This window comes from Giraffa tippelskirchi, chromosome 4, assembly GCF_054371585.1.
Source record: "Giraffa tippelskirchi isolate mGirTip1 chromosome 4, T2T-mGirTip1v1.2.pri, whole genome shotgun sequence".
NCBI lineage: Eukaryota > Metazoa > Chordata > Mammalia > Artiodactyla > Giraffidae > Giraffa > Giraffa tippelskirchi.
The window spans coordinates 43,251,718-43,277,261 of record NC_137278.1 but is presented as its reverse complement, the minus strand read 5'-3'; the positions used below and the strand labels follow the sequence as shown (position 1 = coordinate 43,277,261).

General features: G+C 37.0%; 1 protein-coding gene across 21 annotated transcripts in view; it reads right to left on the bottom strand.

Moving 5' to 3' along the window:
- WDPCP (WD repeat containing planar cell polarity effector) overlaps positions 1 to 25,544 on the bottom strand; it is a 307,323-nt gene that overhangs the window by 82,996 nt on the left and 198,783 nt on the right. For 17 of the 21 annotated variants that reach the window (XM_081588356.1, XM_081588358.1, XM_081588371.1 and 14 more), the window contains one exon: positions 23,503 to 23,626. In XM_081588356.1, coding sequence (XP_081444482.1) covers positions 23,503 to 23,626 — 124 coding nt within the window. The remainder of the gene's footprint in view (positions 1 to 23,502; positions 23,627 to 25,544) is intronic. The other 4 variants (XR_014081750.1, XR_014081749.1, XR_014081751.1 and 1 more) reach the window with 1 other exon arrangement.

The window sequence follows — 25,544 nt, the reverse complement described above, 5'->3', positions numbered from 1 at the left end:
ACGGTGAAAAGCTGAAAATATTTCCTCTAAGATCAGGAGGAAGACAAGATGTCCACTCTTGCCACTTTTATTAAATATAGTTTTGGAAGTCCTAGCCATGCAATTGAAGAAGAAAAAGAGAGAAAAGGAATCCAAATTGGAAAAGAAGTAAAAGTATCAGTGTTTGCAGATGACATACTGCACATAGAAGATCCTAAAGACACTACCAGAAAACTAAATACTAGAGCTTATCAATGAATTCAGTAAAGTTTCAGGAAACAAGTTTAATACACAGAAACCTGTTACATTTCTATACATTAACAATGAAAGCTCCGAAAGAGAAATTTAAGACAATCCCATTTGCCAATGATACAAAAAAGGATAAAATACCAAGGAATAAACCTACCTACGGAGACAGAAGAACCATACTTAAAAACTGTAAGATGCTGATTAAAAAAATTGCTGATGACACAAACAGATGGTGAGATATACTGTGTTCTTGGATTGGAAGAAGCAATATTATCAAAATGACTATACTGTCCGAGGCAATCTACAGATTCAATGAAATCCCTATCAAATTACCAATGGAATTTTTCACAGAACTAGAATAAAAATTTTTTTTTATTTGTGTGAAACACAAAAGACTTCAAAGAGCCAAAGCAATCCTGAGAAAGAGAGAGCTGGAGGAATCAGGCTCCCTGACATCAGACTATACCACAAAGTTATAGTACTCAAAACAGTATCGTATGGGCACAAAAACAGAAATATAGATCAACGGAATGGGATAGACAGTCCAGAGATAAATTCACAGACCTGTGGTCAATTAATATACAATAAAGGAAGCAAGATTATACAGTGAGAAAAGATAGTCTCTTCAATAAGTGGTGCTGAGAAAACTGGACAGCTACATATAAAGAATAAAATTAGAACATTCTCTAACACCATGCACAAAAATAATGTAAAAATGAAGGAAAGTTTAATTAGGCCCCATTTGTTTATTTTTGTTTTTATTTCCAATATTCTGGGAGGTGGGTCATAGAGGATCCTGCTGTGATTTATGTCGGAGAGTGTTTTGCCTATGTTTTCACTGGGATGACCCGGAGGGATGGGATGGGGAGCGAGGTGGAAGAGGGGTTCTGGAAGGGGAAAACATGTACACCCATGGTGGATTCATGTCAGTGTATGGCAAAACAAAGAAAGACAGAAAGAACGAAAGAAAGAAAAGAAAAAAAATAAAAATGAAGGAAAGACCACACACAATAAAACTCTTAGAGGAAAACATAGGCAAAATACTCTTTACTATAAACCTCAGCAGTATCTTTTTGGATCCACCTCTCAAGAGTAATGAAAATAAAAATAAACAAATGGGGGTACTTCCTTCTTGGTCCAGTGGTTAGGATTTCACCTGCCAATGCAGGAGGGGATGCAGGTTCAATTCCAGGTCAGGGAGCTAAGTTCCCACACACCTGATGGCAGAAAAGGAAAAAAACCATAAACAGCAAAAAATTATGTTAACAAACTCAAGAGACTTTTAAAAATGGTCCACTAAAAAGAGTGGGGGGGGGACCTAATTAAACTTAAAAGCATTTACACAGCAAAGGGAACCATAAACAAAACAAAAAGACAACACACAGAATGGGAGAAAATATTTGCAACATACAAATAGCTCATGCACCTAAATATCAAAACAGCAAACAACCTAATCAAAAAATGATCAAAAAGGGCTTCCCTGGTGGATCAGTGGTAAAGAATCTTCCTGTCTCAGTGCAGAGGACATGGGTTCGATCCCTGATCTGGGAAGATCCCACATGCCAAGGAGCAGCTAAGCCCGTGAGCCACAACTATTGAGCTTGTGCTCTAGAGCCCAGGAACTACAACTACTGAAACCCACACATCCTAGATCCTGTGCTCTCCATCAAGAAAGGCCACCGAAGTGAGAAGCCTGTGCATTGCAGCTAGAGAGTTGCCCTTAGAGGCAGCACAGCCAAAAATAAATAAACAAATAAAATTATATATTAAAAGTTGTTTTTAAATGGGCAGAAGATCTGAATAGGTATTTCTCCAAAGAAGACATATACATGGGCAAAAAGCACATGAAAAGATGCTCAATGCCACTACTTATTACATAAATGCAATTAAAAATTGCAACGAAGTATCACTTCTCATCAGTCAGAATGGTCAGCATCAAAAAAGTCTACAAACAGTAAATGCTGCAGAGGATGTCGAGAAACAGGAACCCTCCTACACTGTGGATGGGAATGCAAATTGGTACAACCAACATGGAGAATCAGTATGCAGCACTGTATGGAAGTTACTTTAAAAAAGTAAATATAGAATCACTATATGATCCAGCAATTCTAATCCTGGGCATACATCCAGAGAAAACCATAATTTAAAAAGGTATCAACGCCCAAGCATCCAAAGCCCAATGTTCACTGCAACACTGTTTACAATAGCCAAGACGTGAAAGTGAAAGTCACCCAGTCATATCAGACACTTTGCTACCACATGGACTATACAATCCATAGAATTCTCCAGGCCAGAATACCGGAGTGGGTAGCTTTTCCCAAATATCATATGATATCACTTATATGTGGAGTTTGAAGCAACTTATACAAATGAACTTATCTAGTAAACAGAAACAGACTCACAGAATCAGAAAATAAACTTACGGTTACCAAAAGAGAAATGTGTGTGGGGGAAGGGCTAATGTAGCAGTTTAGGATGAACATGTATATATACTACTACTCATGTCACACACTAGCAAAGGAATGCTCAAAGTTCTCCAACCCAGGCTTCAACAGTACGTGAACCATGAAATTCCAGATGTTCAAGTTTGATTGATTTAGAAAAGGCAGAGGAACCAGAGATCAAATTGCCAACATCTGTTGGATCATCGAAAAACCAAGAGAATACCAGAAAAACATCTGCTTCTGCTTTATTGATTATGCCAAAGCCTTTCACTGTGTGAATCACAACAAACTGGAAAATTCTTAGAGATGGGGATATCAGACCATCTTACCTGCCTCCTAAGAAATCTGTATGCCGGTCAAGTACCGGACATGGAACAACAGACTGGTTCCAAATTGGGAAAGTAGTACGTCAAGGCTGTATATTGTCACCCTGCTTATTTAACTTATATGCAGAGTACATTGTGCGAAATGCCAGGCTGGATGAAGCACAAGCTGGAATCAAGATTGCTGGGAGAAATATCAATAGACTCAGATACACAGATGACACCACCCTTCTGGAAGAAAGCAAAGAACTTAAGAATCTCGTGATGAAAGTGAAAGAGGAGAGTGAAAAAGCTGGCTTAAAACTCAACATTCAAAAAACAAAGATCATGGCATCTGGTTCCACCACTTCATAGCAAATAGATGAGGAAACAATGGAAACAGTGACAGACTTTATTTTTTTTGGGCTCCAAAATCACTGCAGATGGTGACTGCAGCCATGAAATTAAAAGATGCTTGCTCCTTGGAAGAAAAGCTATGACCAACCTAGACAGCATGTTAAAAAGCAGAGATGTTACTTTGCCGACAAAGGTCGGTCTAGTCAAAGCAATGGTTTTTCCAGTAGTCATGTATGGATGTGAGAGTTGGACTATAAAGAAAGCTGAGCACAGAAGAATTGATGCTTTTGAACTATGGTGTTGTAGAAAATGTTTGAGAGTCCCTTGGACTGCAAGGAGATCCAACCAGTCCATCCTAAAGGAAATCAGTCCTGAATACTCATTAGAAAGACTGATGCTGAAGCTGAAACTCCGATACTTTGACCACCTGATGAGGAGAGTTGACTCCTTGGAAAAGACCTTGATGCTGGGAAAGATTGAAGGCGGGAGGAGAAGGGGACGACAGAGGATGAGATGGTTGGATGACATCACCGACTCGATGGACATGAGTTTGAGCAAACTCTGGGAGTTGGTGATGGACAGAGAGGCCTGGCGTACTGCAGGCCACGGGGTCGCAAAGAGTTCAGACATGACTGAGAGACTGAACTGATACTACTATGTATAAAATAATTAACTGGGATCTACTCTGTAGCACAGGGAATTCTGCTCAACATTCTGCATGGGTAAAGAATCTGAAAAAGAATGGATATATGTATAAATCAATCACTTTATGCTATACCTGAAACTAACACAACATTGTAAACCAATATACTTCAATATACAATAAAAATTAAATTTTAAAAAGTCTACAAATAATAAATGATGGAGAGGGTTTGAACAAGGAACCCTCCAACACTGTTGGTGGTAATCCAAACTGGTGCAGCCACTATTAGAACAGTGGCAGGTTCCTTAAAAAACTAAAATAGAGCTACCATATGATCCTATAATCCCACTCCTGGGCATATGCTCAGACAAAACTCTGTCTAAAAAATACATGCACCTCAATGTTCATGGTGGGACTTTTTATAATAGCCAAGACATGGAAGCAACCTAAACGTCCATCGATAGAGTAATGGTTAAAGTAGATGTGGTATATATACACAATGGAATATTATTCAGTTAATAAAAAATGAGTTAATGCCATTTGCAGCAACATGGATGAACCTTGAGATTCTCATACTAGGTAAAGTCAGACAAAGAAAGACAAATAACATGTGCTATCACTTAAATGTGGAATCTAAAATAGATTCAAATGAAATTTACACAACAGAAACTGACTCACATGGAAAACAAACTTACTGTTACCAGAGGGGAAAGAAGGTGGGAGAGGAATAAATTAGGAGTTTGGGATTAGTAGATACAAACTTCTATATATGAAACAGATAAATAGAAAGGTCCTATTGTATAGCACAGGGAATTATATGCAGTATACTGTAATGAACTATAATGGAAAAGAACATGATAAAGAATATACATATATGTATATATATTGTTTAGTCACTAAGTCCTGTCTGAATCTTTTGTGACCCCGTGGACTGTAAGCCCACCAGGCTCCTCTGTCCATGGGATTTCCCAGGCAAGAATATTGGAGTAGGTTGCCACTTCCTTCTCCAGGGGATTGTCCCAATTCAGGGATCAAACCTGCATCTCCGCATTGGAAGGCAGATTCTTTACCACTGAGCCACTATGGAGGCCCCATGTATATACGTACATTATCTATCCTGAATCATTTTGTTTTACACCAGAAAATAATACAACATTGTAAATCAACTATATGCCAATTTAAAAAAAAACGCAACAATTCCAGGGTCACTCCATTAAAGTTGTAGGCTCTCCCAAATCACATTCAGAAAACAGACTAGATCCCAGCCATTCTTTTCCAAAAGGTCAAAATTGGGAATTCATGGAGTAAAGAATTCACTCCTGTTAAAACTGTGTACTTCCCTTTTGCACATTCTCCTCTAACAGCTGTAAATGAACCACCCCTCATCAGTTTCTGGTAGGTATGGGTTTAAGGTTTACATGGTGAGCAGATGAGTGCTACTTTGCATCTTCTTTAGAGGTCTAAGCCTCCTATAAAGTATGTTGAAATAGGTACAGCTTTGCTCCATGTGGGCCCTAAATTATACTCTTGCTTTTTGTAAGGATTGATGCTTTTGAACTGTGGTGTTGGAGAAGACTTTTGAGAGTCCCTTGGACAACAAGGAGATCAGTCCTTGGTGTTCACTGGAAGGACTGATGTTGAAGCTGAAACTCCAATACCTTGGCCACCTGATGCGAAGAGCTGACTCATTTGAAAAGACCCTGATGCTGGGAAAGATTGAGGGCAGGAGAAGAAGGGGACGACAGAGAATGAGATGGTTGGATGGCATCACCGACTCAATGGACATGAATTTGGGTAAACTCCAGGAGTTGAGGATGGACAGGGAGGCCTGGTGTGCTGCAGTCCACGGGGTCGCAAAGAGTCAGACATGACTGAACGATGGTACTGAGCTGATGTAAGGCTTTGGAAGTCTGGCAATTCCCAGGCACTATTGAGGCAGAATAAAGCAAGTTACAAGCTTCTGTTATACTCCTTTTACCTTCAAAAATTCAAATAGCTGTTTTGTATACTTTAGACATTTCTTTCCTTCCCTGTTTTCTAGCCCAAAATTTGGTTATACAATAAAATACTGTCTTGAAACAGTTTGAAACATTTTGTTTGAAACAAAAATGCCGAATATCTTTATCTGTTTAGGTTAAAGAGATGTTGGAGCAATGTTAAATATTTAACACTTTCCTGTGCTTCCTATTTCTTACCTTAAAAATGAAAACAATATAATCTCTTCTAACCTATTTTATATTGAAATTTTGTGATATTTTATGATGAAATTATGTGATAAGTTAACATGGCAATAAATGTGATAAACGTGCTCTGGATTAATATGCCATTTTTTCAGTGTTAGTGAATACTTTTTAAAAATATCATAACTTGACAGTAGACCGCATACAAACTGAGCAGATGTTTAATTTGTCATGAGATGAATAGATCTGGGAATCATATAAAGTTGTACTCAAAAATTCAGCTGCTAAAAGTCTGAACACCATGCAATCTTCTGGTTTAATCTGATTTACTAGCAAAGAGGAGAGGAGACTGGAAGCAGTGTCTCCTACAGCAGAAAGCACATAACCTCTGCTAAGTTCTTAATTTTTTCATGTTTTTTATGTTTTGTGTCCTAAGCAAATTTCTGTTAAAAACCTAATTTCCAACATGAGGGTATCAGGACCATGAGGTGGGCCCTTTGGATGGTGTTAGGTCTTGAGACTAGAGCCCTCATGAGTGGAATTCATGTCCTCATAAAAGAGGCCTAAGTGAGATCCTTCATCTGCTCAAACTTGGGAGGACACAGTGGGAGGTTGCTGGCTATGCACCAGGATGAGAGTCCTCACCAGAACATGGCCATGCTAGTGCCTCGATCTTAGACTTCCAGAACTATTAAAAATAAATTTCTGTTTTCTATAAGCCACTCAGTCTGTGATATGTGTTATAATACTGTTAAAAAATATCAGCACTAACAGTGAAAATGGCTTATTAATCTGAAGCAAGAAACTGTAGAAAATTCTTAAAGAGATGGGAATACCAGATCACCTGACCTGCCTCTTGAGACATCTGTATGCAAGTCAGGAAGGAACAGTTAGAACTGGACATGGAATAACAGCCTGGTTCCAAATAGGAAAAGGAGTATGTTAAGGCTGTATATAGTCACCCTGCTTATTTAACTTATATGCAGAGTACATCATGAGAAACGCTGGGCTGGAGGAAGAACAAGCTGGAATCAAGATTGCTGGGAGAAATATCAATAACCTCAGATATGCAGAAGACACCACCCTTATGGCAGAAAGCGAAGAAGAACTAAAGAGCCTCTTGATGAAAGTGAAAGAGGAGAGTGAAAAAGTTGGCTTAAAACTCAACATTCAGAAAATGAAGATCATAGCTTCAGGTCCCATCACTTCATGGCAAATAGATGGGGAAACAGAGTCAGACTTTATTTTTGGGGGCTCCAAAATCAGTGCAGATGGTGACTGCAGCCATGAAATTAAAAGACGCTTGCTCTTGGAAGAAAAGTTATAACCAACCTAGATAGCATATTAAAAAGCAGAGACATTACTTTGCCAACAAAGGTCCATCTAGTCAAAGCAATGGTTTTTCCAGTAGTCAGGTATGGATGTGAGAGTTGGACTATAAAGAAAGCTGAGCACAGAAGAATTGATGCTTTTGAACTGTGGTGTTGGAGAAGACTCTTGAGAGTCCCTTGGACTGCAAGGAGATCCAACCAGTCCATCCTAAAGGAAATCAGTCCTGAATACTCATTAGAAGGACTGACGCTGACGCTGAAACTGCAATACTTTGACCACCTGATGCGAAGAACTGACTCCGTGGAAAAGACCCTGATGCTGGGAAAGATTTAAGGCGGGAGGCGAAGGGGACGACAAGAGGATAAGATGGTTCGATGGCATCACTGACTCAATGGACATGAGTTTGAGTAAACTCTTGGAGTTGGTGATGGACAGGGAGGCCTGGCGTGCTGCAGTCCATGGGGTCCCAAAGAGTTGGACACAACTGAGCTACTGAACTGAGCTGAATCTGAAGAATATTTTGTTACAGAAGCCCAAATGGATTAAGATGATGTGTGTGCCATATCCTTTTCCTTGCCTCCAGTAAGACAAAGGACACCCATGTAGGGATGACTTTCTCTAGCTTGAGGGCACTTGTCTGTTCCCTGGAAGCAGGTGTTCATTTCTTACAAATAAGGTATTGTGGAAATGACATGAATTTACTGACTCCTGCTATGTCCTAGTTAGTAAAGAATGATATGCTATACTAAGAAAAATTAGTAATGTAGTAGCACACTTTAATAAAAATTTGCAAAGTACTTTTTAAAAATCATAGTTATATTTGTATTCATTTACTGTTTCAGTCCTGTTCCTACTTATTCATGGTTTTAAAAATTAGCAATAACAATTTTTTACCTGTAGAATACCTTACAGATGAAAGTGTTTTTTAATAAATGCTTTATTGGATACAGTACTCCCAAGAGAAAGGAGAGGCAGGTGATTTGATTTTCCATTTTACAGATAAAGAACTTGTCACCTGTTTCTTGAGTCTTTGGAAGAACTGGGATGACTCCAATTCTCTTTCAACTCCACCAATTAGATGCTTAGATACAATTCACAGGAAGTTAAAATATCTATTTTGCAGGTGACTTACTTAAAAAATCTCCCAATCTTCTATATGGTCTACCTCAGTCTCTGCTTTCCATTAGTCCTGGAGACACTTGCTGGCCAACTGAGAAAAGCCCTTGGTCCTAGGGTGTACTTAGCTTTGCAATATTTCATCTTTCTCCTTGCAGCCATTGTATCTGTTACTTATCCTCTATCATCATTCTTCCTATTATCTCTGTCTTCATCTCTTCCTTACTGCCCCTCTATTCTCTCTCCATACACTGTTTCCCTCCTTTCTCCCCTCCCTATTTTCTCTCCCCATTATGTTCATATCTCAATACAATCACCCCAACGTTAGCTTCTTAAGATAATTCAACCAAATCATTCTGGAACCTGCGTCTGCATTTAAGTATCCACAATGTCATCAAATGGTCTTGCACTATTTCTCTCATGCTTACAAATATAAACTTGCATTCCCAAAGCATATCTACAAACTTTATTAAAGTATATTTTCAAACAATCTAATTAGAAAATAGACAAAGGACATGAAGAGATATCTCACCAGGGTATACAGATGGGAAATAAATATATGGAAAGATCCTCAACATCACTAGCCATGAGGAAAATGCAAATGAAAACCACAATGAAACATAACTACACATCTAAAATTAAAAAATTATGATAATGTTGCCAAGGATGATGAGAAACTGAATTTCTGACACATTGCCAGTAGGAATGCAAAATGACACAGCCACTCTAAAAACAGTATGGCAGGTCTGTATAAAACTAAACACACAGCCTAGCATATAACTTAGCAAGCACTCCTCAGCATTTATCAAGAGAAGTGAAAACTCACATCTACACAAAAACCTATATATCAATGTTCACAGAAACTTTATTTGCAATAGTCCCAATCTGAAATAACCAAAATGCCCCATGATACACAAATTCCATGATTTTTAAAATTGTACCTTACAATAAAATTGTACCTTACAGATATATGTAATCTGTTAAAAAGTAGTATCCATTTCAGTTCAGTTCAGTTGTTCAGTCATGTCTGACTCCTTGAGACCCCATGAATCGCAGCACGCCAGGCCTCCATGTCCATCACCAACTCCCGGAGTTTACCCAAACCCATGTCCATCGAGTCACTGATGCCATCCAGCCATCTCATCCTCTGTCGTCCCCTTCCCTTCCTGCCCCCAATCCTTCCTAGCATCAGGGTTTTTTCCATTGAGTCAACTCTTTGCGTGACGTGGCCAAAGTATTGTAGCTTCAGCTTCAACATCAGTCCTTCCAATGAATATTCAGGACTGATCTCCTTTAGGACGGACTGGTTGGATCTCCTTGCAGTCCAAGGGACTCTCAAGAGTCTTCTCCAACACCACACTTAAAAAGCATCAATTCTTCCCTGCTCAGCTTTCTTCACCGTCCAACTCTCACATCCATACATGACCACTGGAAAAACCACAGCCTTGACTAGACGCACCTTAGTTGGCAAAGTAATGTCTCTGCTTTTTAATATGCTATCTAGGTTGGTCATAACTTTCCTTCCAAGGAGTAAGCATCTTTTAATTTCATGGCTGCAATCACCACCTGCAGTGATTTTGGAGCTCAAAAACATAAAGCCTGACACTGTTTCCCCATCTATTTGCCATGAAGTGATGGGACCAGATGCCATGATCTTAGTTTTCTGAATGTTGCGCTTTAAGCCAACTTTTTCACTCTCCTCTTTGACTTTCATCAAGAGGCTTTTTAGTTCCTCTTCACTTTCTGCCATAAGGGTGGTGTCTTCTGCATTATCTGAGGTTATTGATATTTCTCCCGGCAATCTTGATTCCAGCATGTGCTTCTTCCAGCCCAGTGTTTCTCATGATGTACTCTGCATATAAGTTAAATAAGCAGGGTGACAACATACAGCCTTGACATACTCCTTTTCCTATTTGGAATGAGTCTGTTGTTCCATGTCCAGTTCTAACTGTTGCTTCCTGACCTGCGTACAGGTTTCTCAAGACACTGGTCAGGTGGTCTGGTAAATTGGAAGTGGTCAAACAGGAGATGGTAAGAGTGAACGTTGACATTCTAGGAATCAGCGAACTAAGATGGACTGGAATGGGTGAATTTAACTCAGATGACCATTGTATCTACTACTGTGGGCAGGAATCCCTTAGAAGAAATGGAGTAGCCATTATGGTCAACAAAAGAGTCCGAAATGCAATACTTGGATGCAATCTCAAAAACGACAAAATGAATCTCTGTTCGTTTCCAAGGCAAACGATTCAATATCATGGTAATCCAAGCCTATGCCCCAAACAGTAATGCTGAAGAAGCTGAAGTTGAACGATTCTGTTGAGACCTATGAGATCTTTTAGAACTAACACCCAAAAAAGATGTCTTTTTCATTATAGGGGACTGGAATGCAAAAGTATTAAGTCAAGAAACACCTAGAGTAACACGCAAATTTGGCCTTGGAGTACAGAATGAAGCAGGGATAAGGCTAATAGAGTTTTGCCAAGAGAATGCACTGGTCATAACAAGCATCCTCTTCCAACAATACAAGAGAAGACTCTACACATGAACATCACCAGATGGTCAACACCGAAATCAGATTAATTATATTCTTTGCAGCCAAAGATGGAGAAGCTCTATATCGTCAGCAAAAACAAGACCGAGAGCTGACTGTGGCTCAGATCATGAACTCCTTATTGCCAAATTCAGACTGAAATTGAATAAAGTAGGGAAAACCACTAGACCATTCAGGTACGAATCAAATCTCTTATGATTATACAGAAGAAGTGAGAAATAGATTTAGGGGACTAGATCTGATAGAGTGCCTGATGAACTATGGACGGAGCTTCATGACATTGTGCAGAAGACAGGGATCAAGACCATCCCCATGGAAAAGTAATGCAAAAAAGCAAAATGGATGTCTGAGGAAGCCTTACAAATAGCTGTGAAAAGAAGAGAAGCGAAAAGCAAAGGAGAAAAGGAAAGATATACCCATTTGAATGCAGAGTTCTCAAAGAATTGAAAGGAGAGATAAGAAAGCCATCCTCAGTGATCAATGCAAAGAAACAGAGGAAAACAATAGAATAGGAAAGACTAGAGATCTCTTCAAGAAAATTAGAGATACCAAGGGAACATTTTATGCAAAGATGGGCTCAATAAAGGGTTAACAGAAACAAGATATTTGGAAAGCATCACTACGAACAAAGCTAGTGAACGTGATAGAATTCCAGTTGAGCTATTTCAAATCCAGAAGATGATGCTGTGAAAGTGCTGCACTCAATATGCCAGCAAATTTGGAAAACTCAGAAGTGGCCACAGGACCTGAAAAGGTCAGTTTTCATTCCAATCCCAAAGAAAGGCAATTCCAAAGAATGCTCAAACTACCGCACAATTGCACTCATCTCACATGCTAGTAAAGTAATGCTCAAAATTCTCCAAGCCAGGCTTCAGCAATACATGAACCGTGAACTTCCAGTATTCATTTAAACATTTCTAAAAAACTTTTTTGAAGCTTTTTTTTTTAAAACTCTCTTTTATAAAGAGATGTGAATACTAAACCATCTTACCTGCCTCCTGAGAAACCTGTATGCACGTCAAGAAGCAACAGTTAGTACTGGACATGGAGCAATGGACTGGTTGAAAATTGGGAAAGCAGTATGTCAAGACTGCATGTTGTCATACTGCTTACTTAACTTATATGCAGTGTACGTCACACAAGATGCCAGGCTAGAGGAAGCACAAGTTGGAATCAAGATTGCCGGGAGAAATATCAATAACCTCAGATATGCAGAAGGTACCACCCTTATGTCAGAAAGCAAAGAAGAACTAAAGAACCTCTTGATGAAGCTGAAAGAAGAGAGTGAAAAAAGCTGGCTTAACACTCAACGTTCAGAAAACTATGATTATGGCATCCGGTCCCAGCACTTCATGGCAAATAGATGGGGAAAAAGTGGAAACAGTGACAGACTATTTTCTTGGGCTCCAAAATCACTGTGGATAGTGACTGCAGCCATGAAATTAAAAGACACTTTCTCCGTGGAAAAAAAGCTATGACCAATCTAGTCAGCATATTAAAAAGCAGAGACATTATTTTGCCGACAAAGGTCTGTATAGTCAGGGCTATAGTTTTTCCAGTAGTTGTGTATGGACGTGAGAGTTGGACCATTAAAAAGGATGAGCACCGAAGAACTGATGCTTTTGAACTGTGGTGTTGGAGAAGACTCTTCAGAGTCCCTTGAACTGCAAGGAGATCCAACCAGTCCATCCTAAAGGAAATCAGTCCTGAATATTCACTGGAAGGACTGATGCTGAAGCTGAAACTCTAATACTTTGGCCACCTGATGTGCAAAACTGACTCATTTGTAAAGACCCTGATGCTGGGAAAGATTGAAGGCGGGAGGAGAAGGGGGTGACAGATGATGGATGTGAGTTTGAGCAAACTCTGGGAGTTGGTGATGGACAGGGAAGCCTGGCATGCTGCAGTCCTTGGGGTCGCAAAAAGTCGGACATGACTGAGCGACTGAGCTGAACTGAACTGAGACTTTGAGATCAGATGGACTCAAGTTACAATCCTGGTCTGCCACATATTATATATATAATATTGTACGAGTCAGTCTCCCTGAATATGCTCATCTATAAAACAAGGATAATACATGCTTACGTATTCTGACGTGAAGATTAAATGTGATCATGTATAAAGTCCTTAGCTTTAACCAGCACACATTAAATAGTAATCTTTCACAAAATACAAATAGCTTTTATATATATATACACACATATCTATATATGAAAATGTATGCTTATAAACATTAGTAAAAAAAAACATACATTAAAGCAGGTTGAGGAGAGAGCGTATTTTGGAAATCTCCAGATTTGCCTCTCAAGTTTGCCTCAAATTTCAATGCTGTAAACAATAAAGTTTATTACCTAAAATTTTTAAATAGGAATGAATTTAATAGAAATTAAAGCAGCAAGGTGCAAAATTTCACCTATTTGTCATCACTTTAAGATATTATTTCAACTGTGGTTATGATGACTAATTTGACAAAATGGTGACAGGAACATTTGACAAAAATATATCAAGAATCTTATAAATGTGAATAACTTCTTACTAGGAAATTTCACTTATAGGAATTCACTCTCAGGAAATAATCAGATAAATGCACAAATATATGTGTGTGTGTGTGTGCATGTCTGTGTGTGTGCATGAATACACTCGTGAAGATGCATGAATATGGTGTCTATTATAGCATTGCTCATAGTAGCAAAAATTTGGAAATAGTCCATGTCCATGAATAAGAGGATGGCTGGTGGTACGTCTTTATAATGCATGATGTGAATCTATTTTTACTGACATGAAAAGAAGAAGGCAAGGATATTATACTGTGAAAGAAAATCATCTATTACTTCTACAATCAGGGAGTTACTTTTACTTAGGCCAAAATGTAGCATAATGTTCTAAACTGCAATGAGAATATGAGGTCCTGTGGATCAGGAAGAGCTGAATTCATGGGAGAGCTAGGTTTAAACAATACTTATTTATAAAATCTATGAAATAAAAGACAAATACATATCTTCTCACAGCAATAACCACATGTGATCAGAGTGTTCAAGAAAGATTTCACCAAAGTAATGTCTTTTTTTCAGTCATTTCAACAATTCTGAGGCACATATGTTACCTTTTTGAGGGAAGCTAATATTTGTCACATCCCTAAAATTTAGATAGATGTTCATAAGTTCTCCAGGTACTGACAAAAGTCAAGCACCTCTTTATGTAAAATTTTATGAGATAGTTAATAAGAATCAGAACCTATATAGCAAGCTGAATATTTTATTATTTGACCATGGGTATCAGGGGAAAGCAAAATGGAAGTGAGGAGAATTTAAAAAGTTGGAACCGAATGGTACTTTATCCTGTCTACTCTAGAATATGACAGACGGGTGCCGATACTATAAGTAGAAATAAGGTTACAACATCTGTTCATAGTTTTTTGAGTTCTAATAAGTTTAAAATGTAATAAAAGAGTAAAGAATTATTAATGTTATGTCTATACTTTATCAAACACACAAGAAGCATTTCACATAAAAATAAACATATTCTGAAACTTATTTATTGAGGTTCATTTATTATACTCTATCATGGTCTTTCCTTGAGCTATGAGATCCGCAGATATATACAATCTGCCTAATAAATTGTTGATTGTATCTTTTCTGCATGTCTCTTTTCCAGACCTCAACAGGTTAGAAATTCTAACAAAGCAGAATTTCTCCTAGACTTTATAAAGTATTCGGTAGCCAAGAATCATCTCTCTCTTAATAGCCACAATTTGCATATCATGTATGTCCTTCACTCTCAGAGAAGACATCTCTGATTTTTGCATTGTTGATAAAGGGTGTCTTCACACCACAGCTTTAAAATAACTATAACTGTGTTACATGGTCTATGTTACATGTCCATAGTCATCTTGAGTACATACCAGTTGTGGCTAGGTGCTACACTCAAATGTGCCCAGAGGCCACGTACTTAATACAGTTAATGTGAATACATCCTAGTGTTTTTTAATCACTTTCCTCTGCTAAACTAAAGAGAATTAAGACTTCCTGACAAGAAGCAGAAGGAGGCTATCAGTTGGGGCAAGTCTGGAGTTTAAGGCCAACAACTGTCTTGGTCAGAAGTGTCAAACCTGCAGACACAGTTTCCTCACTTATAAATGTGGCCTTTTGCCCAGGCCCAGGAAATCATTCATTGAAGAAGAGTAACAGAGAAGACCATGGAGAGTTAACATGCAAGAGAAAATAAGAATAAATAGTTCTGAATAAACAACTCAACTAGAATTTAGGCATAAAATGAATTTTGTACATCACAAATGAAAATAGTAATGACTGGGGTGAAAAAAAGTCTTAGGATTCATCTATTCAGTATAATGCCTAATAAGCAAACTATCACTACTCTTAACTCCACCTCTATAAAGAATCTAGTATATTTCTTTCACACTGGACAATGGAGAGTTATTAAGGCCAGAACAGTAATTCAAGTGGAACAGAATGGTTATTATTGTAGCTTTTTACATAATCATGATCTTCCTTATAATAATGCAAGTTTTACCCAGTTTTATTTTTAGACATAATATCTGAGAGAGAATGTGAGCAATATAAGTAAAATTTAAGGACTTATTTCACTGGTATCAGTTCAGTTCAGTTCAGTCACTCAGTCCTGTCCGACTCTTTGCGACCCCATGAACTGCAGCACGCCAGGCCTCTCTGTCCATCACCAACTCCCAGAGTCTACCCAAATCCATGTCCATTGAGTCGGTGATGCCATCCAACCATCTCATCCTCTGTCGTCCCCTTCTCCTCCTGCCCCGAATCCTACCCAGCATTAGGGTCTTTTCCAATGAGTCAACTCTTCGCATAAGGTGGCCAAAGTATTGGAGTTTCAGCTTCAACATCAGTCCTTCCAATGAACACCCAGGATTGATCTCCTTTAGAATGGATTGATTGGATCTCCTTTCAGTCCAAGGGACTCTCAAGAGTCTTCTCCAAAGGAAAGCCATACTGCCAAATGTAACACAGTTTGGATGCTTTGGGCCATACCCTGAGTAACTATGAACTGAACTGAACTGATTACAGTTACAGACCTTTGTTTAGGAAAAGGATCAAAGAGCAAAAGGGGACTAGCTCTAAAAGAGGAACCTTGAGGAAGAAGAACCAAGTCTGTCGAAATAGACTTCATGAATCTGTTCATGAAATGGCCTTCAAGTTATCTGTACCTATCCTGAACCAATTTTGGGAGAAGGCAATGGCAACCCACTCCAGTACTCTTGCATGGAAAATCCCATGGATGGAGGTGCCTGGTAGGCTGCAGTCCACAGGGTCGCTAAGAGTCGGACAAGACTGAGCAACTTCACTTTCACTTTTCACTTTCATGCACCGGAGAAGGAAATGGCAACCCACTCCAGTGTTCTTGCCTGGAGAATCCCAGGGACGGGGGATTCTCAAAACAAAACAAAAACAGAAACAAAAACAAAAAACCAATTTTGTTTGGTTTACTACTTTACTGATTAGGATCACAACTTTTTTAAAACTGTCATTATGGTAGAACTTTCCTCACCTCTTGGCAAGAATCTCAAGTTCTCCTATACCCAGTTTTCATTTCCAAACAGCCCTAACTGGGCCCACATGAAAATAAGCTCCTTCATCTATAAAAAAGCACACTTATCTAGGGGCTTTCAGTTAAAGACTTCCCTGGTGGCTCAGACGGTAAAGTGTCTGCCTACAATGCAGGAGACCTGGGTTCAATCCCTGGGTTGGGAAGATCCCTTGGAGAAGGAAATGGCAACCCACTCCAGTACTCTTGCCTAGAAAATCCCATGGACGGAGAAGCCTGGTAGGCTAAGTCCATGGGGTTGCAAATAGGACAGGCGTTAAGGTTTTGTCCTTGTTCCCTTCTGCTATTTTCCATTTTGCTCTTTGACTCTTTTCCTAAAAAGGTCTGCTCACATGTAAGAGTCACTTTCTAGAGTCAATCTTTAAATATAATTACCATATCAAAGAAAATAAAAGTCTCTTAGAAGGTCATCATAGTGAATCAATTCAGTATTTTTTTTTAAATTTCATGTACAACAATGTAAATAAATATGCATTTAAAAAAGCAACTAAAACACAATGAAGAAAAAGTGTAAGTATATCCCTAGTATTGTTCACTATTTTCTATTTTACCAATCTTGTCAAAGAACAAACGCTTAGCTTTATTAATTCACTTCTATAATTTGTCATTACATTAATTTCTGAACATATTTCTTTCCTTCTACTTATTTTAGGCTTATTTTACCAGTATTTTTTTAAAAAAAAACTGAAGTATAATTGATCTACTGTCATGGTGATTTGATATCTCTGTACATTATAAAATGATCACTGCAATAAGCCTAGTTACTAGTTTTTTAAAATGTTTTTATTTATGAAAAAAATACAGTCTCCAGTTGTATACAGTACTGTATACATGTCCATTAAATCAATATTCTCTATTTCCTTAATGATACTTTGTTCACTTAATCTATCAATTACCACACCAAAGGAATTAAAATTTTTAACTGTGAAAAGTTGACTTGTCAATTTTTATTTTATGTGTAATTGTACACATTTAGAACTGTTATATCAATTGATTTGTCTATTGATATCAATCTCTAGTAATCTCTACTACTGATTTTGCTTTAGAGACTATTTATTTAACATTACTAGCTCTCTTTTGACCTAGTATAATTCTTTACTCATTCTCTAGCTTTTAAACTTCCTGTTTTAGGTGACTCTTGTAAAAACTTAGAAAAAACTGTTTCAACAATCTCTGCAAATGAAAATTTTAATCTACTCACATTGACAATGATTACTGATTTTTAAAATTCATTTCTACTATTATTGTGTTTCTGTTTTTCATCTTTTTTCTGTGGTTTTCCCCTCTTCATGATGCACCCTCCCCCAATTCTTGCCTTCTTTGGGATTCAGTTTTTTTTCCCCTCATCCAACATTTTCACTCTACTTGTTTGAAAATTATACACTCTATTTCTGTTCTTTCAGTGAGCACCCCAGAAATTTTACCATGTATCTTTTACTTATAAAATCTGGTATTAATAAGTAGCTCTACCTTCACTTTAAAAGTCAGGAACCTTAAATGCTTTAACTTTTTCACTTCTCTTCTGATTTATATGTTATCATTGTCCAGGATTTTATCTTAATTTTAATCACTTGAATTAGACATCAGTGTTTATGTTTTACATGATCAATTTTTGTTTAGGCTCCCACAAGTTTAACCATTCCTTCCTGCATCTCATACCTTCCTTCTTTTTAGATCTCTCAAGGAAGATGCTGCCCCCTTCAAGGGTCCTAAATTGATGTGGGAATCCCTGATCCAGTTTCCCATTCTGCTTGAGCCCTAGGCTTTGTCTCCAATCCTCTGAGTACACAGCCTTTATAAACCAAGCACCTCACTGCCAGGTGCCAGCAAATGCCCTCAAGACAAACTGTGACTTTGCTTACTCTTACGGAATCAAGCATCCTTGTCATTTCAACCTATGAGTGTTTCCCTAAGTTTCCTGCCAGCTCAACCATGCTTCAAACAATATTTTAAATATATTATCCATTAAATAGATGGTCTGACCAGTAAGTTTTTCTCCGTAGATCATTCTTATTCTCTAAATATTCTTAGGTAACTGTTTTAGTATTTATGTTCTTTGAATTGATTTCATAGAATTGTTTTACTTACTGAGTGTGCTTTATTAGTAAAAAGTAAATTTTAAAAAGCCATTTAAAAATCAAATTGGTTCACAGTTTCTTTTTGCCTAACATACATATACTTTTCATAAGCCAAGAGTCATTTCTAAGAGATTACTTTTCCCCCTGAATTCTAAGTATAAATATTGACTCCAACATAATACATATTATTCTCCAATATTATACAAATTTTCAAACATCCAGGAAAGTTGACATATATTATATTTTACCAGTTAGATTCTATCATCATTTTACAATACTGTTTTATCACATATGTATTCATTTCCCTTTCTATGCGTCAATTCATCTCACTTTTTTTGTTGCAGTGCCAAGGAAAATGCAGACATCAGTACATTTCCCCACAAATATTTTATAAACATGGTATTTTTATTTCTAGGCAATAAAGTTCCTTCTCCCAAGATTTTGCTATTTCATAGACATTAAAAAAAAAAACAAACCTCTAATGTGCCAGAATCAATAATACCATTTAAGAGCTTCCCTGGTGGTTCAGTACTAAGGAATCTGCCTGTCAGTGCAGAAGACACAGGTTCGATCTCTGATCCAGGAAGATCCCACATGCTGTGGAGCAACTAAGCCCATGCACCACAATTATTGAGCCCGTGCTTTAGAGCCCGAGAACTGCAACTACTGAAGCCCATGTGCCCTAGAAGCCGTGCTCCACAAAAAGAGAAGTCACTGCAATGAGAAGCTTGTGCACCGCAGCTAGAGGGTAGCCCCCGCTCACCACAATGCGAGAAAAATCTGTGCACAGCAACAAAGACCTAGCACAGCCAAAAATAAATAAATAAACAAAATTATTAAAAAACAGTAACATCATTTGAGTCAGAAAATGATACTCTCACAGTTAAGAGAAGAAATAAACAAGTAAGATGAATTATATTTCCATGTTAGTAAAATAAGCTTCATATGTGGCACATTCATTTGAAATGTCTGCCCTTTTATTTCATCAATATCTAGGAATTTCTCGTATAGTTCCTATTTCTTTATAGTGAAAAGCTCTTACTTGCTAATACTTCCTTATTCAGCAGTTCTGGAAGAGTATTCAATTTTATGGAAGCAGAGAAATGAACAATCATCTTTCAAACTTAATTTAGGCAAACTTACATCTTCCTTCTATGATATTGTGATTTATAGTAATATGAAATATATATTAGATCTTTGTCCTGTTTGTGAGAAAGGAGCTTCCTGGAACTTCCTAAGTGATACAGAGCCAAAAAGATGAAAAGAAAGTCTTCTGTTACTCATAACAATCCCCTTTCAACCATACATGAGTTTAGATTAATGAGTTGACTTTCTAAAAGCCTCTACAGATAGGGGCTGAAGTGAGGGAAATCAACCACATGATTAGCAGGTTAGAACTTCAGTCTCACTCCTGAACTTCTGGAGAGAAGGGAAGAAAGGGGAGCTAGAGGTTAAATTAATCACCAGTGGCCAATTATTTAACCAATCATGCCTATGTAATGCAGCCTCCATAAATACTCAAAAGGAGGAGATTCAGAGAGCTTCTGGACTGAATGTATGGAGGAGCTGGGAAGGTGGTACACTTGGCAGGCATGGAGGCTTTGAGTCCTTTCCCACATTATTTGCCTTATGCATCTCTCTATCTGGCTTTTATTTGTATCCTTTAAAATGTTGCCAATAGTAAGCAAGCTCTATTTTACTGGGTTCTGTGAGCCACTCTAGTATACTACTGAACATGTGGAGGGGATGGCAGGAACCTACGATTTGTAGACAATTCAGACAGAAATTGAAGGTTACCTGGGAATCTATTACTTGTGAATGGCATATGAAGTAGGGATAATCTACAAGACTGAGCCCTTAATAATGTGGGATCTGAGTTAACTCTGGTTAGTATCAGAATTAAACTGAACTGTACAGCTAGTGTCAGAGGGAAAAACCCACATATTTGGTGTCAGAGTGTTTGCAGTGTGAGAATAAAGGATAACACACTGAATTTTTTTCAAGTCACATTCTATAGGTCAGTTCTCCCAGCTTAACGATTTTATGAATTGGGCTGTATAATCTCTTTTAAAATTTTATTGTAACAATCACCTTATTTAGCTATCATATCAATATTGTACTTCTACTAATTTCTATCTTTAATGTTAGGTGCAGTGATTTACACTTTATCAGTGTAAATCAGGAGCATTTCTTTAATGAACACTGACCACTTTGAACACATACAAAAAGTTGTCAGTAAAGGACATGAGAAGTAAGTTTCAAAATTTAGATTCATTTGGATTTGAAGGAAGGCTGTCAAAATAAGTTTCATATTTGCTTAAGACAAAAAAGGTCAAGAAACAAAAAGCTGTCTCCGGACTTCTACTACTATCAAAATAAAAACAAAACTGTAAACCAAAACATTTGTTTTAAAAGCCCCCACAGTTTACATGTATATCAGCACAAATTCATACTATGACCTCACTGTATACTTTTTGATATTAAAATCAATATAATATTTTATTCTTTTTCTAATCTGGACTCGAGCACTCTGAGTCCTCAGCTTAACCAGCGAGTGATCTTAGATATATCCCTGCTCTGCATGGTGCTCCTTTTCTTCATCTTAAATTTATTTTATGATTATCTTCACTGTTATGACTTATTCCGTTATCTAACAACTTTTTTGTAGAGTATTAAAATACTGGCTGGCAAAGTACACAAAAAAGTGAAAAAGTTATGCAATTCTAGTACTTCACAATTACAAAATTGTACTTGGCCTTTTTCTCTTCCCTTACGCAGGAGAACTTCTTGTCGGCAGATTAAACAAAAGGATGGTTCTAACTTAAGCTATCTCATTCAATTTCTTCTAAACTTATGTTTCTTTTTTCTAATGCCATGTATAGCCTATTGTCAAAAGAACTACCAAACATTCCTTATAATTGAAAAAGTAGAAAGCATACAAAAAAGGAAACATGAAAAACCTAGTACACTCTAAGAGACAATGTTCAATTACAGATGTAACCACACAGAAAAGCTACAGTCTAATAATAATGATAGTAATAGTCACCTCATCAAAATACATCCAAATAATAATTAGAATACTAGGTCTGAGAAAAATCAATGAAAAAATTGCACATCAGTAGAATGTGTGAATATTAGTAGGATATGAGTATTCTAAAGCCAGCAGCATTATAAAATGTGATACTTATGCACAACCAAATCACTACATAAAATCAGACAGGCCAGAGACAGTGAGGCCACCAAGAATATGCCACCAGGATGTCAGCTTCATTAATGTTAATCTTTTTGTGCTCTTCAGGCAAGAGGTGAATTAATTAATTTTCCCCAGAAACAAGGAAAATAGAATAATAGAGCAAAGAATAAAGCCCTAAGTGCAAATAAATGTGATGTCAGTCTCAGTGTCTTTGTCATGAAGATGTATATGTTTATAGATAGAACACTGCTTCATTTAGGGTGAAGCATCTCTTGGAATATACCAAAGTCATTCAGATAAAAAGGCAACATTCAATTGTAGGTCATAACATACACAATATATTAACATTTCTAGCTTCTAAAAAGACTGTTTTCCAAAGGTTTCACTGTTGAGTAGAGATCAAAGTGCTACTTTATAAATAGTTTACTTATTTGTCAATTGATAAATTCAGAAATTTCCTGAGTTAAAAAGAACTGTAACAGTTAGGGTACACTAGAAGTAAAATTGAAACCCAGTTTGACTGGATGTAGTAACAGAAAATTGTATTAGTTTCTATTATAAAACATATCACATATTAAAGTATACAAAATGTATACTTTCAGCTAAAAGAATAATACTTTTTAATGGACCCTGATATATACTACACTCACTTTAAGAAAAGGAATATTACTAACACCTTGGAGGCTCCCATGGGCTTATTCTCTCGTATTTCTCTTAACCCGTTCCACAATATCCTAAATTTTGTTCTAAACACTTCCCTGTTTTTACTTCTAGCATTGATATATTTAGGTGTATCCCTAAAGTAACTGGCTAGTTATTTATCTCCATCCATCCATTCATCTTCCACCCATTTTTTTCAATTTTATATATAGAGAATATGCTCTCTATTCTTTTCCTTCAACTTCTACAGCATCTATCTCAGAGTAATTTCTTGACATTACCTAATTTTTCATATAATCCTTAAGACTAAAGGAATTAAAGGAATTTAAAAGCGAGAAAATGAGACACAGTGAAGCTAGCAACTTGCTACATTATAGAGGAAAACAGTGGACAAATCTCTCTACAGTAATTCTGAAAGTAAAGCAAACCAGCGGACTGTCTTATAACTTTATAGCACATTTATTTTAGCTGCAATTAAACATTTCTCTGTTCTTAAGAGTGAAATTAAGTTAATACTTTTAAAACAACTTTACAAAGCTGGTAATTTTTGCTTTCATATTAAAGGTACAATTATATTAAAGTGTACTGATGAAAAAAAAAAGTGTACTGATGATGTAAAAGACCTCAATGATACTCCAGTATAGTCCTTAATAGGAAAACAAGAACAAATTCAAGAAAGAATATCAAGAGCTGATTTGTTTTTCTCTTAAGGGACAGACTATTAGAAAAGAGATAGACATATTACAGAATATTCTAATTAAAGAAGATGGTTCCTTAAATAGGTAATTAGTCTGACACTAATTAATCCAAAGTTATCATTTACCTGAGCAAGTGGTGGAAGAATCTCCTTGCATATTTGCTGATTTGGTCTCTGTATTCTAATATAGTCGTATCCAGGAGTGGTCTTGTTGGAGCATAGAAGGTTCCAAGGCTTGCCTCAAGCTGTGCTGTGGAATTCAAACATAGCAGCACTAAAACAAGTGAAACTCCTTCAATTACAACAGAATACTCATGTTTGCAGTCAGTCAGGTTTTGCAAACTTGGATGAAATGTGAGCCTGTTGCAGGAAAAGATGAAATTAAAATATGACAGCTGGTACAAAAACAAACCTGTGTATAAACTTTCACTTGAAGCAAAGCTGACAATGACTCTGAGCAACAAAAAGCTGTCAAAACTGAAGAAATCCATAATGAATCAACCTCTCACCACAAATGGGTAATTAAAACAGTGACTCATCAGAGTAACACAATTTGAAACTAGTATTTCCAGTAAAATCAACTCACAGTGTGCACAACATTTACTCTCTTGAGCTGAAAGGAGAAAACTAGTCTTACTACATTAGGCATTGAAATCAGTATTAGAAATATCTTTAAAAATAATGGAAATAAAAATACTTATTGGAGTAATATTTCTTTGTTACAACTTAAAGATCAAAAATCCCTCTCCCTTTCCTAAATACTGTCCTAAACAACACAACACCCTTGGTTTTGTCCAAGGGTGAAAGCTAACACCCCTGGGAGGGATCACATGATAATCTACTCTGGTCAACTGACTTCCTGATAGAAAAGAAAGACCAGAGAGCAGGTTTGATAAGCCAAAGGGCCAGTGATTGGGAGAAAAGGGCACTTTTTGTCTAATTTACACTTTTGCCAAGACATGCCAGTGGGGTTGTGTTACCTCCAAGAAATAACTGGGAAATATATAATTACCATAATGGTGAGAGTTGTATGAGAATACAGCTCACAGTAGGATTCCACTGATTGTTTTGCACTACTAGCACTAGGTTGAATAAACAATTCCTTATTTAGCAGAACTCTTTTAGGTATATTTGGGTTTGAAAGTATTAAATACCTCATCAGAGTAATTGCTATGGACTTTGCTAAGCTCCTGGTAATTTCTTTTTTTAATCTCAGATCTAGACAGTAAAGTAAGATGAACTTTGGGGGTATTTTCTTTCAAAGCAGCAGTCAATTTAGATTAAAATTGAATACAGCAATGCCATTGTGAAAACAAGCCAGATTCTCTTGCCATTGCTTGTTTTCTTGACAGCATGTTTCGTACATCTGAAATGTTTGAGCCTACATGGAATACTTGTAGCTCCCAGCACAGTTACAGATTCATTAGATAGCCCAGCTTGATGTTTAAGACAGAAATGAAGATCTTGAAGATAACCACAGCCCCAGCTACAAATAAAAGAGCTCACTGGGCTCCATTAATAAAAGGAAACAAATTACCATGTCAAATTTGTTAGATTCAGATAGAATAAATCTCAACAGAGAAGAATTGTGAATGTTTTAGAAAAGTGTTTTGCAATTACTTGGGGGAAAATGCATACACCTACTTAAAATGTACATATTCTGATAACCTAGCATCATGAAAGCATTTTATTTTAATAGCCTGGTGTATCATACAAATTTTTTATTTCCCTATCCACCCAATATGGTTCCCTGATAATATCCTTTAGTAAGGCAGGAATCTGATAATACCCATTTGTGAATTCCCTAATAATCTTACTTACTACACAGGAATCTTACAACACAAATTCACTAAGGTGCTAACAATTTCACGGTGTTCTGAGTAAGAGTCAATATATTGTCGTCTTCATATTTCTTCAACTATAAATTTATGATCTCTTACATGGGTTATGTGTACCACAACAGGCTTTCTTTAGGGACCATGCTACCTACCTAATCTTGAGAGTATACCAATACTAACAAATAATTACTTGAGATAACTCTGCAGGTGAAAATATTACAGTAATCTTAGAGCCCCCAAATTCTGAAGCTATACTCTTCTTTTTATTTTTAACTAATATCCATTGAGTACCTACTGTGGGTCAAGTATGTGCTAGGCATTTTCTCATTG